Source organism: Crassostrea angulata, chromosome 3 (genome assembly GCF_025612915.1).
Source record: "Crassostrea angulata isolate pt1a10 chromosome 3, ASM2561291v2, whole genome shotgun sequence".
In the NCBI taxonomy this organism is placed as follows: Eukaryota; Metazoa; Mollusca; class Bivalvia; order Ostreida; family Ostreidae; genus Magallana; species Magallana angulata.
In genome coordinates, this window is record NC_069113.1 from 55,790,879 (window position 1) to 55,809,735 (window position 18,857).

The 18,857-nt window shown below is 34.5% G+C and overlaps 2 protein-coding genes across 2 annotated transcripts; one reads left to right on the forward strand and one right to left on the reverse strand.

Moving 5' to 3' along the window:
- Positions 1-754: 754 nt before the first annotated feature.
- LOC128176797 (angiopoietin-related protein 7-like) lies at positions 755-3,624 on the forward strand. Its single transcript, XM_052843345.1, has 2 exons — positions 755-1,977; positions 2,310-3,624. The coding sequence occupies exons 1-2, from the start codon at positions 1,071-1,073 to the stop codon at positions 2,948-2,950; spliced, it is 1,548 nt and encodes a 515-aa protein (XP_052699305.1). The 5' UTR covers positions 755-1,070; the 3' UTR covers positions 2,951-3,624.
- Positions 3,625-7,143: 3,519 nt separating this feature from the next.
- Positions 7,144-17,947, reverse strand: LOC128177873 (SKI family transcriptional corepressor 1 homolog-B-like). The gene is made up of 5 exons (XM_052844772.1): positions 17,824-17,947; positions 9,765-11,125; positions 8,136-8,217; positions 7,754-7,810; positions 7,144-7,645 (listed from the first exon to the last, which is right to left on the reverse strand). The coding sequence occupies exons 1-5, from the start codon at positions 17,873-17,875 to the stop codon at positions 7,587-7,589; spliced, it is 1,611 nt and encodes a 536-aa protein (XP_052700732.1). The 5' UTR covers positions 17,876-17,947; the 3' UTR covers positions 7,144-7,586.
- Positions 17,948-18,857: the final 910 nt, after the last annotated feature.

Consider the following 18,857-nt stretch of genomic DNA (forward strand, 5'->3'; position numbering starts at 1 on the left):
GAACAATTTTTTTTTTTTTTTTAATTAATTTTAGTTTTCTGGCAAAGTAAGCAATAAAATTTAAATATACAATGTACAAACAAGTATCCATCCACTTATATTTAATTTTTAAACAAAAAAAAGTGTGATTTTCAGATGATAATTTCAGCCTTTGGTTTTTATTACCTTACATCTTAAATAGTATGGATACATATATATTTTATTGATTTTTTGATGAAATTAAAGTCAACTAAGTTAAAAAAAGTTATGTTTTTAATTTTGAACCCATGGTTTTATAGGTACGGAGTTACCTTAAAAGAAACAATGTATACATGTACTCGTATATGATCTTATATGAGTGCACACACGCAGTGACGTCCAGACTGTTTTCTTACGTAATCCTAATTCATAAAAAATGTCGACTAAAATTTTATCTGAGTCACACCTGGTCGCCAAAAAAAAAAAATACCAAAAACTTAGAATGTAGATCCCGATCATTTGGCTGGTGCTCAACTTCAAATACTACATTTTATATGTAAGCGGAACAGTGTGTATTTATTCTGGTCTCCATCTTTTCGGTAATTTAGGTCACGTGCATGCTCATAGAGCATTAGCAGAATCACAGTGCTACATTAACACGTGCAGTATCTCGTACCGACCACAAAGACTGCTGATTAGAATGTAGTTACCAACATACATCAACTCCGATCTCAAGACTAAAATAAAACCCAGCAAACCAGAGAGAAAGTCTGTTGAATATTTTATCAACCCCAAACAATTGCAAAAATTATCAGAGTCAATGCATTTGATATCAAGGACTATCAAATTTGCCTGCGTGACTTTGGAATCTTAAAGTACCTTCCGAGAAAATCTATAGCTGGGCCATTACCCCGCTCGACATTATAGACTATCGACCGCCAAAATGATGCAAAATTCTTCCCGTTAAAATTGAGGAATTGATATTAGGAGAAGTGATTGATTCATGAGCCTTGATAATGTTTTGCAGCGCCAAGGCAAAATGATGTTCCGGCCACGGTAACAACGCATAACGGTACAAGAGAAATGATTTTCTAACGACGGAGAAAGCCAAAATGGCTGCCTGGTCATCCGGAATCCATGCAACATGTGTGTTGTTGCTAGGTCTGTTCGTATGTACCCGCGCGGAGTCTTGTTCATACAAATTCAGCGTGTGGTACCCGGATAGAGATGTCTTAAACAAACTTCAAGTTGTTGAATTTAAAATCTCAAACCTGACGTCTTACGTAGACTTGGAAATACTGAAACTGAAGCACACAGACTTGCACGAACTGAAGTGTCTTCAAAACAGAACTCATGTACTGGAATTAGAGTTAATCAAATCAAAACTGAAAGAATTCAAAGAAAACTCGACTAAAAATGATTCTAAGCTGTGTGAGGAACAACAATTACAACTGAACAATTTAACGGGACGTTTGATACAATTAGAGAACAAGTTCATCAAGAGAGGTGGCCGGAAGTCAAGGATCAAACACGAAAGGGCGCTGAGTGACAGTGGTCAGGTGACAATGAACACGATCAGAGCCTCGGTCAGTGATCTAAGATCGGAGTGGATAATGATCAAGAGAGATATTTTTGATATTCACAAAGAAATTGCATACCTTAAGAAAGACCACAACGACGTCACAAACTTGACGAACCATATCCAGGATACCACTGAGATGCTAAAGAAAACAGTGGAGAACTTCAAATCCTCACTCGAACACAGCTCACAATCTATCCGAATACTTCATTCAAATTTCGACACCCTAAAACAAATAGTATCAAGCAGAAAGGATGAGCAATTGCAGGCTGAATTCAAAACGATGACCAAGGATTTCCGTGACATCAAAGAACAGCTACAGGCATACAAACTGAATGCTAGTTCTTTAGAGAAAGTGGTAGAGAAAATGGTATCGACGCGGTCCATTTCAATCAACAGGGCTACAGAAACCCCGGCATCCAACCGGACCATGCCATCAGGTAACTCGGGATTCCTGATCTATGACGTCATGACGTCCTTTACTTCAATATTTCATCATTTTCTTGATTCACAGGGGCTTAGGCGGTTTTAATAATAAGCAATTACAATATGAGTACACTCAAATAGCTTTGCAGTCAAGGGCTTCATTAGCCCTTGTGACCAGGCTACGTACAATAGATACGCTGTAATATATGTGACCAGGCTACGTACAATAGATACGCTGTAATATATGTGACCAGGCTACATACAATAGATACGCTGTAATATATGTGACCAGGCTACATACAATAGATACGCTGTAATATATTTTATTTGTAAATTCTTTTTTCAGACTGCGACGATGTTTTCACTTCTGGTCATTCTTCAAGCGGTGTGTACAGAATCCAGCCCACCGGATCTCGGGACCCTTTCAATGTCTACTGTGATTTCTCCCAGGGAAGCCTACTGGTGATTCAAAGACGACAGGACGGGCTTCAGAATTTCGACAGAAACTGGTTAGAATATAAGTTTGGATTTGGTAGTCTTTACGGCGACTTTTGGCTCGGCAACGAATTAATTTACCAAATCACAAACCAGAGGAAATACGGTTTGTTAATTACTCTAGAAGACTGGGAAGGGAAGTCCGGGTGGGCGGAATACTCGGGATTCGAATTAGAAGATCACACCAATCAGTACACGCTTCGCGTTGCTGGATACAGTGGAAACGCCGGCGATTCTTTAGGATACCACAATGGGATGAAGTTTAGCACAGAAGACACAGATAACGATCTGAACATGCGCAATTGCGCGGCAGAGAACAGGGCGGGTTGGTGGTTCGATTCTTGTTACCTCAGCAATCTTAATGGCGTCTATCACAAGGGTTGGTACACTCAGACACAATCTAGCAACAGTGATGGAATCGTGTGGTTTACGTGGAAAGATTCTGAAAAATATTCGCTGAAAAAAGTTGAAATGAAGTTGAAACGTGTTTAATCGAGGGTGCTGGATACAACGCGCATTGGGAATTCAATACAGTAAAACAATTCATGTTACAGAGGATACAATTGATTGTAATTTTACAACCCAAGTGTTGTTACTGTTGATGAATTCAAATTTTATAGAAAAACAATAAAGTAATGTGGACATAAAACAGAATTTGTTTGTAGACTCAATGGAGGTACTGAGTTGCTGAGTTTTGTCACGTGTAAGGATTATTTATTATATACAGACAATAAGCTAGAAGAGATTTTGTTTTAAGTAAATTAAAACATTATTAGAATATAATGTAAAGATATTCAAAAAATCACGTAAAATATAGTCATTTTAGTGGCTAGAAGTACATCATTATATTGACGTGCACGTGACAGTAAGTGGCCAGTCTTTCCCAAATCGATCAGCCGCTGTTTTTACATTATATAAGAGCCTATATACATGTATATTAAACGAAATCGTTAGATTCTTATCCATCATTAGGGATCAACACAATATATTAAGCATTGAGGAAAATTACAAACACTGTGTTTCTCACTGAATCCTTTATAGTCTTTAGATAAAGCTTGTTTTTTTTTTATTGTTGTTTGTTATTGGTGCCATGCAAAAAGCTACACGATCGATACAGTATGGTTGTATTTAATTCTGGGGATGTATTCAAACACATTATTAAAAAAATAAATATTGTAATCACGTGTGACATGCTTATACTTTGTTAGCTGCAATAATGTACCCCTCTCCCGATTTTTTTTTTTTTTTGGGGGGGGGGGGGGGAGAGGGCTACAACTCCATAGGATCTCCGTAATGGTGCAAGTGCGGGAGTGATTCACTCCCGCAACGATTTCGTCTCAAATCGTACATAAATGACAATAACATTTGCATTTCTTACCTGAACTCAAACATTGTAGATGTCTATGGCATAAATTAATCCAAAAATATCAAGTATAGTCAATATATCGGTTATTTTTCGTGTATGTCAACAACGAAAGTTGAATTTGTCCGCCATGTTTACTGACCTTGACCGGTTTTATTTTGGGACAGCCAATGAGAAATCAGGAGCGGATCTTGAACTGAATATAGGAATTCCCCTATTTTAAACATAATTAACGCGGTAAATATGAATTTTCCATTATATACCATTTCCTTAAATGATGTTTTAGTGATATAACGAGGTAAGATCGATTATTTACACTGACATTCACGTTAACAAGCCCATCAAAACTCCAAGCGTACATCCCATAAAATCACGCGAGAACTGTCATGGCTGCTGAAAAAGACGACTGGTAAACATGCTGATGTGTTTTATCTGGTTTTGGTTTATATACGGTTAATTTGTTCAACCTGAATTAAAAAATCATTTTATCTAAAGGAAGTCAAATATAAAATCGATCTTTTTAAACCGAAGTCAGCCGCATTAAAAAATTAATTTTGCACCATTACGGAGATCCTGTGGAATTGTAGCCATCTCCAGTAAACATCAGATATAAAATTTTTAAAATCGGAGAGGGCTACATTATTGCGTGGACCCTGAGGTCCACGCAGAAAATATATAAGCGAGGTTAAACCGGATGCTATGGGGAAAATTCAGTCTGCGCATGAGCTAGCCTGGTTCCTGTGCGTAATGGGTAGCTCAAGGAACCAGGTTAGCACACGTTTATCTAAATCGGGATCGGGATTCCGTGCCATATGCATACATAAGTTCAAAGGCGCTGTATTTGTAAAGTTGTCGGTAAACAGTACAGAAACAAAGTATACGTTTAAGGAAATTATTGGCATGTGATATGAACTATCATTATTATGAAATAAGTTAATGTTAAGTTGAAACTACAACATGCATCAACTAGCATAATTTGCAATGTTTTGTTCTTTTCCGAATACACATGTCACTTAACTTTACTTTTATAGTAGGCGAGGCTAGAGAACTTCCCGATTTCATTTTTAAGCATTTAAGTATGATTCAATAATTATGTCACTGTATAAAAATTAAAATCTCAAGAAAAATGCATCAAAATATGAAATTTTTAATTTACACAAAGCTGTCACTGCATAGTTAGCAAAAAGTAGTGCGAATCGTAATGTGTGCGCAAATAGTAGAATTCACCGAATGCCTGGTCCTATACATGCAAACTTCATTCATACTTAGATAGATCATAATTATTTTAGAAGTATGAATCCTTTAAATTCTGAGATAAAAAGTCAGGGCTATATATACATGCATGTATACGTAATACAACGTACAAATTTAGTGGTTAAAAGCAGAGGGCTAGAGTCGGTGGAAATCTGATAATCTTAAGGTGTCACTACAGTATTAAATTTTATTATATATTCTTACCAAAATTGCACAACTTAACATACAGATTAAAAATTCAAAACGAACTTCTGGAAAAAATCCTCTTGACATCATTTTAAACAACGATTCATTTACAATTTTCTAGCAAAATACACACGTGCATCCAGCAAGGCGTGAGACTTTGTTTACCTCGAAGTTACACATGTGCTTGAAAATCAAGCCCGGGCCTTTTCATCCCCTAAGGAAACAACACGCATCAAATATTCAAATGGCCTCGCATTATTACAAAAATGAGATAGTTAGACCTCTTACACATTGTTTTTCATCTCATAAAAAATTCAGCTCCTGTCGCGTGCGGAAACGCTCCGAATTCAAAGGAAAATTCGGGAATTATTTTGGCTCAGCCATGTTTTGAAATACAGTTATGACACCTTAAGGCTTTCACGTTTTCGTTGGAAACACATGCAAATGGTCCACGTATTGTAGTCCTTTTTTAAAGGACAGCAACTTGTTGCAGCTAATACTTTGTCTCTACCATTGCTAGGTGTGACAAGCTCATACTTTGTCTCTACCATTGCTACGTGACAACTCGTACTTTGTCTCTACCATTACTACGTGTGACATATTCATACTTTGTCTCTACCATTGTTACGTGTGACATGTTCACACTTTGACTCTACTACGCTACGTGTGACATATTCATACTTTGTCTCTACACTTGCTACGTGTGACATGTTCAAACTTTGTGTCTACCATTGGTTTGTGTGACACTCTAATACTTTGTCTCTATCATTGCTACGTGTGACACGCTAATACTTTGTCTCTACCATTGCTACGTGTGACATGCTTATACTTTGTCTTTTCTCTACCATTGCTACGTGTGACACGCACATACTTTGTCCCTACCATTGCTATGTGTGACATGCTAATACTTTGTCTCTACCATTGCTATGTGTGACATGCTAATACTTTGTCTCTACCATTGCTATGTGTGACATGCTAATACTTTGTCTCTACCATTGCTACGTGTGACACGCTCATACTTTGTCTCTACCATTGCTACATGTATGTGTGACATGCTAATACTTTGTCTCTACCATTGCTACGTGTGACACGCTAGTACATTGTCTCTACCATTGCTACGTGTGACACGCTAGTACTTTGTCCCTACCATTGCTACGTGTGACATGCTAATACTTTGTCTCTACCATTGCTCATGTGACACGCTAATACTTTGTCTCTACCATTGCTACGTGTGACATGCTCATACTTTGTGTCTATCATTGTTACGTGTGACATGCTCAGACTGTCTTGACCTGCATACCTACAGACATTTCTTTTTTTTAACACCTAGGAATGAACTGAGTAATTTTCTCTATTTTGACATTTAACGTGGACGACGATATATTTTTGTCCTGAGTTCGCCCACAACAATTATTCGAGTGCATGATCTTTCAAATTTTAACAATTAAGAGCAATTCTGTTAACGAGTAGATTGACACTAGATTGGCTTATATAATCTTTGGTATTCAAAATATATTTTTAAAAACCATTTATGAAGTACAAATTAATTAAACAATATGTAAAGACTTTAAAAGCAAGCATAACTATACTATAAGGTCTACAGTAAAAAAAATATTGCTCTAGCATTGAAATGGTACACCGCATATTTCCAAGTATCAAAGCAAGTTTGTGAAATTAGCTATGTATCAATGATGTTACAACGAAGTCCGGCAGATCCTTCTACCTTGCCCAAAGTGAACGTTGAGCGAAACTGTAACTAAAGACCATGCTCCCTGTCTCTCCGCATCACAAACTGTCGCTGGCTACGTCTATTAATAAATACCCCTACTGTTCGTATCAATATTCAACGAATTTAATAAAAACTCCAGGGATCAAAGCTCAATGATCTCAATGAGAAATCTATTTAATAAACACTAAAACCATTAGACAATTTAACAAATATTAACTCTCATCGTGCAGTCAGCATAGTCGAGGAGCGCACGGCATAATCATTTGTCAATGTTGTAATACAATTAATTATTAAAACGCGTTAAAAGGGTATCTGGGAAAGACATTGTACATTATCCAATTTTCTACAGAAATCAATTATGTTATTTATTTCATAAATGGGAACAATTCCCCTATGACAGGCCTTGCGGCACATAGTAACAAATTAATATTTTTACGGGGAAATGAACATTTCTGGAGTAATGTTATTCCGCTTAATCTGTCCGAGGAGACTTCTAGAAGTGTAAAGGTAGAAAATTGGAAAACACAAATAAAGCTAACGGATTTCCCGCTACCAGCAGTCACCACTGGAGAAGTCCGGGGATGACGGGGGTTCCCTCAGTCTGATGCTCCGCACTTGTCCGTCCTGGACTTTAGCAGTAGTTCTCTGAGCTGGTCTACAAAACACGAGAATTATACCAGGTCAATACAAATCATGAAAATACATGCCCAGGCATTTACATCTGGTATAGAGTTATTATAGGGAACATTTCGCGGGTCATTACCGATGGAGTAGGCTGATATATCCATGGAGTCGCTGGAGTAGAGCTCTTTTGCGTCCTCTGTATATAAAAGAAAAACATTCTCAGAAGGTTAGCCAACAAAGTCTGATGGTTTTTTCTCGTTATATTTCATTGCAAAAAAGGGGGCTAGGGGGTGGCTGCCATTTTAGACAATATTGATCTCCTATAAAAATAATAGAAAATGATGAAATTTTATATTAAAATATATGAAATTTTTCTTTATCAAATAGTAGTTGATAGCTTCAGAAATCGCATATAAAATTTTCAAATAAATCTGATGGTTTTATATTATCCGGGTGGACAAATATATGGAACATATTAAAAGTATGTCGGAGAAATAGCTACACAAAAGAATAATAATTACCCGAAACAGTGATTGACTTGTTTGTATCCAGATTCTTTCCTGGTTTGTCTTGCTCCTCTTTAACTTTTCTTTCGAAAGGAATCTGCAAAACGTAATGAGCAAAATTTTGTCCTGATTGAAAAAATTGACATTTACCAATGGCGTAAAATTAAAAACCCAACTATGATAGACTATGTTCAGTTCATTGTGTTGCTGCTTAAACTGCCGGAAAAGAATCTTTAAAATTTTGACAATTCATTTTAAAGTTGAAACCAAATAATTAAACCGCCCCCTCCGTGGATAAACAAGCACCTGTTTAAGGCGGAGGGAGAGGAAGTTAGTACTAGATCTGTGACAATGTTCCATCAGGTGTGATTAGGTGAGAACTATCATATAACCAAGACAACGGACACTTTTAATTCTTACATTCGGAAGCGTTCTCAAAATCAATCCGATTTATTTATACCCTCCACAAAGAAAGTTATTAATTGAAATATGGCGTTCGTCGCTGGCTCCCCGATCACGTGACCAGTGAGAGTAATCGCTGTTTGATGCAGGAAATTCATCTTCATCTTGAAATTGAATACACCAGATGAAGGCGAATAATGATACCAGCCTTTTGTTATTACTCGTAAAAATTGATTAAATTAGCTTTCGACTCTACTTTTATTTATCGGGGAAAGTTTGAGGTATTCTGTTTCCTATTTTAATTTAATAAGTTTTAGCTTCGGGTACGGGATCTGGTGACCAAGAATGATTAGGGCGAATTTCATGTTTCTCTTATTGTGTCTTGATTTTATATTTGGACAAAGATATCAGATCTAACTTAATTGCCAAGGCATATAAGAACTACCAGACGAAAGCTGAAATTAAACAAACCGAAGCAGCGATAACTAAGAGTTGCCGTCATATTGGGGAATGTTTATGCGTTGTAATTCACCAGTAAAAACCTACTGAACATTTTATGGAAATGACATTTTTCCTTACCAGTATGTATTACAAATTAGGTTTAGAAAAAATGTCATGAATTGATGACAAAAGAAGATAATTATTGAAATTACTTTAAGACAGAAGAAATAAATGATTGTAACATCAATCTATTTAATCAGTTTATTTTCATTGTTCGGTATTCATTAACTCAAACGAGCACACACTTTATTGTTATTGGTAGGAGAAAAGCATCTTCAATTTTACAACGTACAACCCCCACCTCCCTAAAAAAACCTATCGAGACATTATTCAAAATATGAAAAACACTACTTGAAATTTTTAGAGAACTTATCTAACTGCATATAGATAGGTTTAAATCTCACGTTATATAAATGAAAATTTTACTAAAGAGAGTGTAAATCTTACGTAAGATAGTGTGAGTCAGCCTAGACATCTTTCATTATGGAGCCGATAGAAAATATAAATCATACAGTAGATAAACGATGATTGACGTTAGATAGAAGTAAATCTTACGTTAAATAGAAGTAAATCTTACGTTAAATAGAAGTAAATCTTACGTTAAATAGAAGTAAATCTTACGTTAGATAGAAGTAAATCTTACGTTAAATAGAAGTAAATCTTACGTTAGATAGAAGTAAATCTTACGTTAGATAGAAGATAATCCTACGTTAGGTAAATTTAAAATTATGTAAGACTTACGTAAGGTTTGTAGTTAAAAGGTCTGTCGTCCTCCCCTTTGGATTTAGTCGGACTAGTCGCCTCTGCTTCAATAAACTGGTTCACGTCCCTGGTCAATGTACTTGATGGAGGGTCTGCCGACGGCTGCTTGATTTGTTTTTTGTTCTCACCCCGAACGCTCCTCATGTGACCGGAAGTTTCAAATTTGAGGTCCCCCTCCCTCGTGGAAGACCTGTTGGAATCGCTGGAGGAGAGGATCATGGAAGGGTAGTTGATGCACGGCATGTTGATGGGGAGGGGGACAGAGTTACAGTGTGGGTAGGGCTGCCCGGTCAGGTACATCGACTTCCACCAGGGGGTGTAATGCATGCTGAGGGAGCGCAGGATGTCCCCGTAAGAACCAATCATGTTGCCGGGAAAATTGGACTGGAACGACGGATGGGCGATTTGTCTGTCTGTCTGCTCCGGTTCTATGACGGTGGGTCCAATGTAGCTATTAAACTGGTTCACCCCTGTTGGCATTGTCTGTGGATGGTCGAATGGACTCTGGGTTAACGGCCCAACAGGAAGTGGCGCAGTGGTCGGTGAAGATGCAGGACCCATGCTCGGTTGAGAGGAGCGCTTCCGGCATCCTCCGTTAAACATGGACTTGACGTCTTCCCACGCGTGCTGAAGGGAATCTGAGGGCGAGGGCTCGTTCAGGTGAAGATGACGTCGCCATGAGTTGAAGTTTGCTGCGTCAGGGTGACGGAAGCTGGATGATGACGTCTTGTGGTAGTGGAAGATGAACTTGTTGGGCGAAAAGAACGAATTACAGAAGGTGCACTTGATACATTTAGCCCGCGAACTATTGTATCTGGAGGGTAGAAACAAGCCCTGGCAACCCCATCCACACGAATGATGTACCTTAAAAGAAAAGTTTTCTGGGAGTTTCGGCGGAGGGATTTCTTCTAGGAAGGACTTGACCAGCCTCTCTGCCTCTCGCTTGGTGATCAGTCCACAGCGTCTTGACGATACCGGCATGGCGCCCGTTCGTCGCAATATCTCGAGCTGGACAGGCGTGCATTGAAGGCACGTGATTCCCAGCGCCACTCGGCGGTTGTGGATCTCGTTATAACTGAAGTTTCTGAGCAGTGTGTTGGAGATCTGCGCCAGACAAAGCCGCTCCCTGTTCTCGACATACAGGCAGACAATGGGGACCCCGAACAGAACCACCGTTCCCACCTCGTTGTCTGCCACAGGAGAGGACAAAGAATGCTTGGATGAAGGAGACTTGCGATCACAAATTGTAGACTGACGATCACAAGCCTGGTGCTCTTTGTACGGGAGCCCTATCTCAGCCTTGCTTTCTGTATTAGAGCAGCCATCAGAGGAGAACACATCTGAAATTGTACGAAACATAGGTAAAAGGTACACAAGTACATTGCTTATCCTTTCCCAATGAGTATACATATCGGGTAATTGAGGAAAATGTTAATGCAAACAAGCACTCTGAGAGTATTGCATAAGCAATACACGTCCCCTACCGGTTTGTAAAAATTTGTGAAAACAATGCATATCATTTTTTACCGTCTTCTGTACCCCGAATCAACAGACCAACCCGATTGTAATAATGCAAAACACCCTGTCGATTAAATTTACAACACAATGCTTGAAACTATTTTACAGAACGTATTTGTTTGTTAGAAACAATAAAAAAAATGGTCCAAGTAATATTATTACTGACTACATAATTTCCTCGTTTATTCAATACATACCGAACCCGATAACGAACCCGAACATTAAAAAATTGGAATATAAGAAATTAATTTTCTCGAAAATATGTTAACCAGACGCTACAAAAGTGTAAACTTGATCTTGAAGCTGTTCAGCAAATTTCATATTATTCCCCAAACGCATAAAGAAAAAAGTGTGAAAAACTGAAGTGGGACAGACAGACGGAAGGACGGACGGACAGACAGACGGACTGACGGACGCAGAGGAAAGCTATAGTCCACTCCCCGGTGAAAACCGGTAGGGGACTAATAAGCAACATACTAAAAAATCTAGAAAAGGACCTTGTTGTGTTAAGTATAATTATGATTTAAAATGTTATTCAGGTTGAAAATATAATAATATAGATACAATACCTATAGATTATAAACTTATATATCTATAATGAACATGTTCCATAGTAACGTCTAATTATCGCCACAACAGTGGTACTTATTTTAAATACAATCATGCTATTAGTTTTTTAGTTCCGTAATATAAATAATTACTTTACAAGCGCTAAAATCATGTTATCACCGACAAAGTATTTTAAATAAAAATTATTATTTGAGGGGGGGTCAAAACTTTATCCTTGTGTCGGCATACTATTCAAAATACACTGTTAGGGGCATTTTATGATAAACTTCAATTAAGGAACCTATTTTTATAATGTGAGTTTTCGACCTCTACACCTAACATTGCAACATAATATTATTCATTTAGACCAAGCCAAAGTTCTGACAAAAAAGTTCTGTTTCAGATTACTATTCTAATACTGGTTGTAAATGTCAGAAAGGTTTCAATGTAGGTGTACCATGCACCAATTTGTTTACTTTATTACAACAATAGAATATCTGTTATAAAGGTATAATTATATTCGCTTGAAAGAATTAATATTCGAATTATCTATGATGTTTTTGTTAAGTTGTAAGACATAATGTATCTAAAATGAAATCGGTGTATTAGTGGGTTATATAATGTCTCAATGATAACAATTGTACTGTGTCTAATATAAAGTGATTATAACAAATTAGGAGGTCATTTTCACACGAACAAATCAATCAAACCACGAAAGGCATTCATTATAGGGATTACAGCATAATCTCTTCAATTTTTAATAGATTAAGTTTTATCAAAATGAAAATTCCAATTTAGATGATAAATTTTGCCACAAATTAACAGAAAAATTATCTGTCGGAACTTTAATTGAGCAATTGAAAATAGTTGTACTAAAATAACTTAACATTATAAGCATTCGTAGATATTTTATGTTAGAGCGTCTTAAAATTTCTGTACAAAAATACTTTAATATTCAGCAAAATATTATTGAAAGTTCTATGTTTGAATGTTGATTTTGTTTTATATCTCTGTAATAAGATGTTTGAATGTTGATTTTGTTTTATATCTCTGTAATATGATGTTTGAATGTTGATTTTGTTTTATATCTCTGTAATAAGAAATCGAAAAAACATAGTAGAATTACGAAAATCATTCAAACATGCAATTCACAGAATTTTATTTTCATTTCCTGCATGAATTAGTGAATCAACAGTGAAATCAAATATTTCAAACTGTATTTCAATGAAATATATTTTAGATAAGTGGTCATGAATGTTCCCCTTTTAGCTACTATATTTGGTTCTCTTACAATAGAGGAATCAAAATATAAATCAAATGTTTACAAATACGCTAAAATTGATAAAGCGACTTGAAACTCGTTTAAGCTCTACAGAACTGAATAAACAAATTGTTTATTTTATGGCACTTTGATAAAAGACATTTAACCCTAAATCATTATATTTTTTTATTTGCCAAATATCTTTAAGATACACAGTCGTACTACATTGATGGCCAACGTATGGTACATGCAAGTATTTTTTTTTTTACCACCGAATGCTCTAATATTTGTCCTGTAAATAAAATGTGCTCTACAGTACACTTCAATAACCTTCGTTAAAAAAAAATAAAAATTACATAATATTTTCATTTGTTTGTCACTGTAAGTCAACAACTTTTTAATTCATACATGCAAGTGACAGAGAACAAACCCATGGAAATAATAATATTTACGCTATGCGAAAGTAGGAGAACATAAAATGTTCAGTTTGATGGTTTCATTAAGATTACGAGGCATTAGAGAAGTTTATCTTTTCCACTGATGACCCACAAGAATAAAGGCCATTCAGTTCAAATAACGAAAACCAAGGCAACGGAAAAGGTCACTTACTACTGCAAATTAATATCACTGTTTATCATTTTGACATTTTTGTCTTCAACTCCCAAATAACAAATTACACTTTTGATGTGCATGTGATTGAAGCGCGTGCATAGTGGCGCTAAATTGATGATAACACTGGAGTACTACAGTCGGGCCCATAGATCGATGATAGCGAAATATGGTGGGAAATAAAAGCCGATTGCCGTCAAACGTCTAGGGAGGTTTGGCGCTAAAATTACTGGAATATATTTTAGTCTGAGCGCTTAAATGAAGTAGTGAGTGGAACACAGCGGTAATGATCGAGGTAGCGGGGACCAATTCCTGATTAAATTTGCTCCGTTAATTGTATGTGTTGAATTTCATTTCATTTCGTTAATAAAGAAATGAAGATCTGGTAAAAGAAGGTGATCAGTTTTTTACGAGAAAACATTTGTCATTACATACAAATGGATCTGTTGTCATCTTAGATAGTTTTCCCTCGGTGACATAGTTTTGTTCCGATTTCTTAGTATTCATCTCACAAATTAGTTTTTCTTTTTATCGCCATCAGTAACTCTAAGTGTTGTAAAGATTACTTTTTTTGATATGAATTTTACTCAACAAATGCTGCTAATTAATAAAAGAAATGAGTTATACTTTTGTAAAAATGAAAAAAAAGTGTGCACTACCTATTATAAATTTCAAATTGAACAAAACATGAAAAATAAGAAAGCAAAAATATAGTTTAAAGAAACAAAACAATACAACAACGTCTCTTAAAAAAAGAAACAAATTGTGCAAAACATGCACATCTTGGTGTATCAAAAAAGTCAATTGTAAACCCTTTTACCAACCCCCCCCCCCTTAAAAATACAAAACCACACAAGCTGCAATAAAATACATTGTATCTCTAATAAACATTCAACCAGCAGTGCTGTAGATTTACTTACAATTTAATATTAAGCAGCGCAAATTAACAGTAGGTATTAAACAACAAACAGGGCGGAAGTGAAGTCAACAATTGATAAGCAACAAAAAGCGAAATACATGCAATACTTTTAACAATTGGTTACAACTAACACAATAGCCATTTGATTTTTAATTATAGTACAGTTAACATTTTACCTTTAAATAACACAAAATAAACATCGCAGCCCAATAAACCTGTTAGTTTTAAATAAAAGCACAATACATTTCGTACTTTTAAATTATAAAACAACAAACAATTAACTTTCAAATAAGAGAACAATAAATGTATCACTTTAAAATAACAACAATACAATAAATATATTACTTTTAAATAACAAATATATCACTTTTAAAGCACAGCGTAACAAACGTATTACCTTTGAAACAACAGGGTAATAAACATAATTTTTAAAATTAGCAACAAACAATTCAAATAAATCATTACTTGTATCTATGTTACATCAGCCATATACAGGGCAAAACAGAATAGATAGAATTATCAGGATCAATTAGCTACGAACAGCGCAATAAAACAAATAACTTGTAACAACCAGCAAATAACGGCAAAAATATTATCTCTCCCTGTCTTTGGTATAAAAAAAGAAAAGAAAAAAACCCATTACTTTAAGGAGTGTTGGATGGTTGGAGCCATTTTCAGGCTATATCAACCTCCGTTAGACAGAGAGTTCTGTATGAAAATATGAAAAAAGTTCAAATCATAAAGCCAAAATAATTGGAATTTTTCTTTACTAAATGATAGTCTATGGCCAAAATTATCATGCTCAAAAATTAAAGCAGATCTGATGGTTAATCTGTTGACAATCCAGCCTCCTAAACAAGAGGTGATAATACTCTTTTATTAGCAACAAAAAAAGAAAGGAAAAAAAATTCAATTCAAAAACCAGCAAAGATAAAATGTATTGCTTATTACAATGAGCGACAAAAAGCACAACTAACAAACTCAAGAGAATATGAAGTAGCCCGCAACAAACAAAGCAATAAAGACCGTAGTTGTCAATCGTTCAATAAACCGGTTACCTGTAATAGTTGAAAGCAAATATGAAATAACACAAAACATTGAAAAAATATTAATTTTTTGTCCATAGAACCAATAGGCCATGTGAAAATACATTATCTACCATATTCAATATTACTTTAAATACGGAATTTAATGTTGTAACTATTTATGTTTCGCAAGAAACGTTTTCCATTTGCATGTTTGTAAACAGGGTTCACTTTCTCACTACAAACGTTGAGCATAATTTTGTAAATGACGAATGTGATACTTATACGTACGTATGACGATATGAATATTTTGCCTTTTAGATAGTGTTATGTGTTCTTGATATAGCATAGTTTGATTAAGATTTTAGAAAAAAAAATATGAACGATTTATTGCATAAATGATATGCATATTGTATACATTTGAAATTTAAATAAATCAACATGTATCTTATTTATTGTTTCAAATATACATAAAAGCAATGTTCCTAATTATCTATTTAATGATATGTTGCGGATGTTTTCTACAATTTTAAAGACATTTACAGAGAAGAAAGGATATAAATAACAACGGTCGCCATTAAATATTAAGGAGGCTCGACGGCCAGCAAATTCACCATCAGATCTACTAAAAAAATGTATGTTTTATTTAACCTTAAACTATTATTAAATAAAAAACAAATCCATATATTTTCCTTTTAAAATTAGGGATTTTTTCTATTTGTTAAAATGGAACTCTTTTTCTAAAGGAGATCAATACAGTCTAAAAATGGCCACAACCATCGAACCCTCTCAAGTCTCTTTTTATTTACCCATGTCTTCAAAAGTGATGGATTCAGCTTCGTTCGTGTCTTTTAAAATTTGTTATTGTGTAACAAAACTCTAATAGCTATAGGTCTGCTGTTAAGATGACATTGAAGCAGATGATTTATCGGTTATCAACCGAATACATACCATATATAATAGAAAACTTGGTACACATCCCAGCAGTACATTATAGGATTTCAAATTTTTATTCAAAAAATTATTCATCAAAATTTTACATCTCTCTGTCTAAATCTATATTCAAGATAAGATGGTTGGTTCCTTTAAAAAACCAACATGTGCAGAGAGTATTCGTTTTGAATGTGATCTTGATTTCAATAAACCTATTTTTTTTTTCTTCACTTGAATATTGAAATACTAAAAGTACATGTAATTGTGTTTTTCTATCACTAGTAGATTAAAGTTTTTTACTGAAAAGATCTAATATATAACTTTTATATATTCTGATTTCACCATTTAATTTTAATTTCATTTTACTTTATCAGAGTTATGAATTAAAAATGATATATCAAAAACATCATATTAATAATTTCATGCATATTCTACAGTACTTCATAAGTTTAGAGACGAGATGCCAAATTAAGATGCACATTGTATTTTGAAAACAAACCTTATTGAAAAAAACCCAATGCAATTAAAATTGCCATTCATTTCTAAAAGCACACCAGTTTAGGTATAGATTTTCATAAATAAGTTTTATTTTTAGGTAATTTTTGTTTTTTCTAAAATTCAAGATATCATTCTATTCCCCCAAGTTATTGTAATCATATGTATGCCTTGAATATACAAAATATTTTTTTGGCATTTGTATTTCCTCTTACTGTTCTATTGTACAGGTCCTAACTTTATATTAGTATATTAATCGAAAATAATATAACTCATAAAAATTCATAAGAATATATACTTAATATAAACATTTCGTTGAGGTGGTATGACGATAATTTGTATTATTATATTGTTTTTAGTTTATCTAAAAATTATGATTGTTCTTATTTCAGATTCCCACTGACGTAATACGGTTGTGTTGGTAGATAATCACACTATTATTACCTTGGTAAACAGCAGCTGAAAACCTCTGCATCTTTCCTAGTAAAATGCCTTGCATTGTATTTAAAAAGTTCTTAATAAGTATATCTATACTTAGACTTTTTATGCCTCTGTATGTTAACCATACTGTTAATAGACAATCTTTCATATAAAAGTCATACTAAAAATTAAAAAAAAACAACTTTGTTAAAACTTAAGTTTTTCTTATTCAAAAGTAAGAAGAATAAAAAGCTAATATTTACATACAAAATTGGCTTCTGAGAATTAAAATCATTAAATCTTTGTTACCTTGTCTGTCCGGTCCCCATGTGTTAAGCATTGTGGAAGGACTTGATTCCATGATTTTTGACTTGTGATGGTTTAGTCTTCGTTAACAAGGGACATAGAACGTTGGACGATGTTTGCAGAGAAATATCATTTGTTTTATTATATTACCCATGAAACTCTTCTCAATTTATTAGCTAGTTGCAGCGTGTGTCAACATAATGCTGAAAGACTGGTGACAGATTGGGACCACGCCCCCTTCTGTAGAGATGTTAATCTGTGGAACTGAAAATCGTCGTGAAAAGGGGGAAAACAGAGCGAATCGCATCAGAGTACGTACTTGTTAAGCATTTTTGTACATCGTGAAAATGATTCCGTCAAATATATAAAGCATGTATAAGTCTATGTATATGATTGAAATGTGAAGAAAAATCACGCCTGACTACTATTTAATGATAAGGAACCATGATGTTAGCAATAGAAGTCACAAGAGTTTTAACTTTTTCTCTATAGAATATGGAATGAAGAAGTAGGTGTAATTACATATTGAGGTAAATCGAAAATTTCAAACAATAATAGCAGTAACATAAATATAAATGATTTTGAAAATTTATTCGTTGCTAAACCTCAAAAAATCTATAAAAAAAAGGATAACTTCACAACCCTTAAAGTAAATTTGAATAAAATTCTATTAAAATTGAAGCAGTTTACACTTTTATGCCTATCAAGTCTGGTAGATTTTTTGGTTTTTTTAATTGGCGATTAAGTTTATTTATTTGCTGCAAACTTCATTTATTTAATCAGTATTATTTGTTTAATCAGTAAAACAACTAGTCCTGGGGGTGTTTTTTTTTTTATTAATAACATTATCTTACTTTGACTTTTAGATTTGTCTTATGTCTACAGAATAAGAGTTATATTTGAGTCAATATATAGCGTTAAAAATTAAAAATTATTTAATTATTTTTATACATGTATATTTTAAAGGCATTTGGGAAGAGAGAAGAATAACTCGTTTGTTACTTTTTTTTTACACTTTACAAAAATCCAAGAAAACT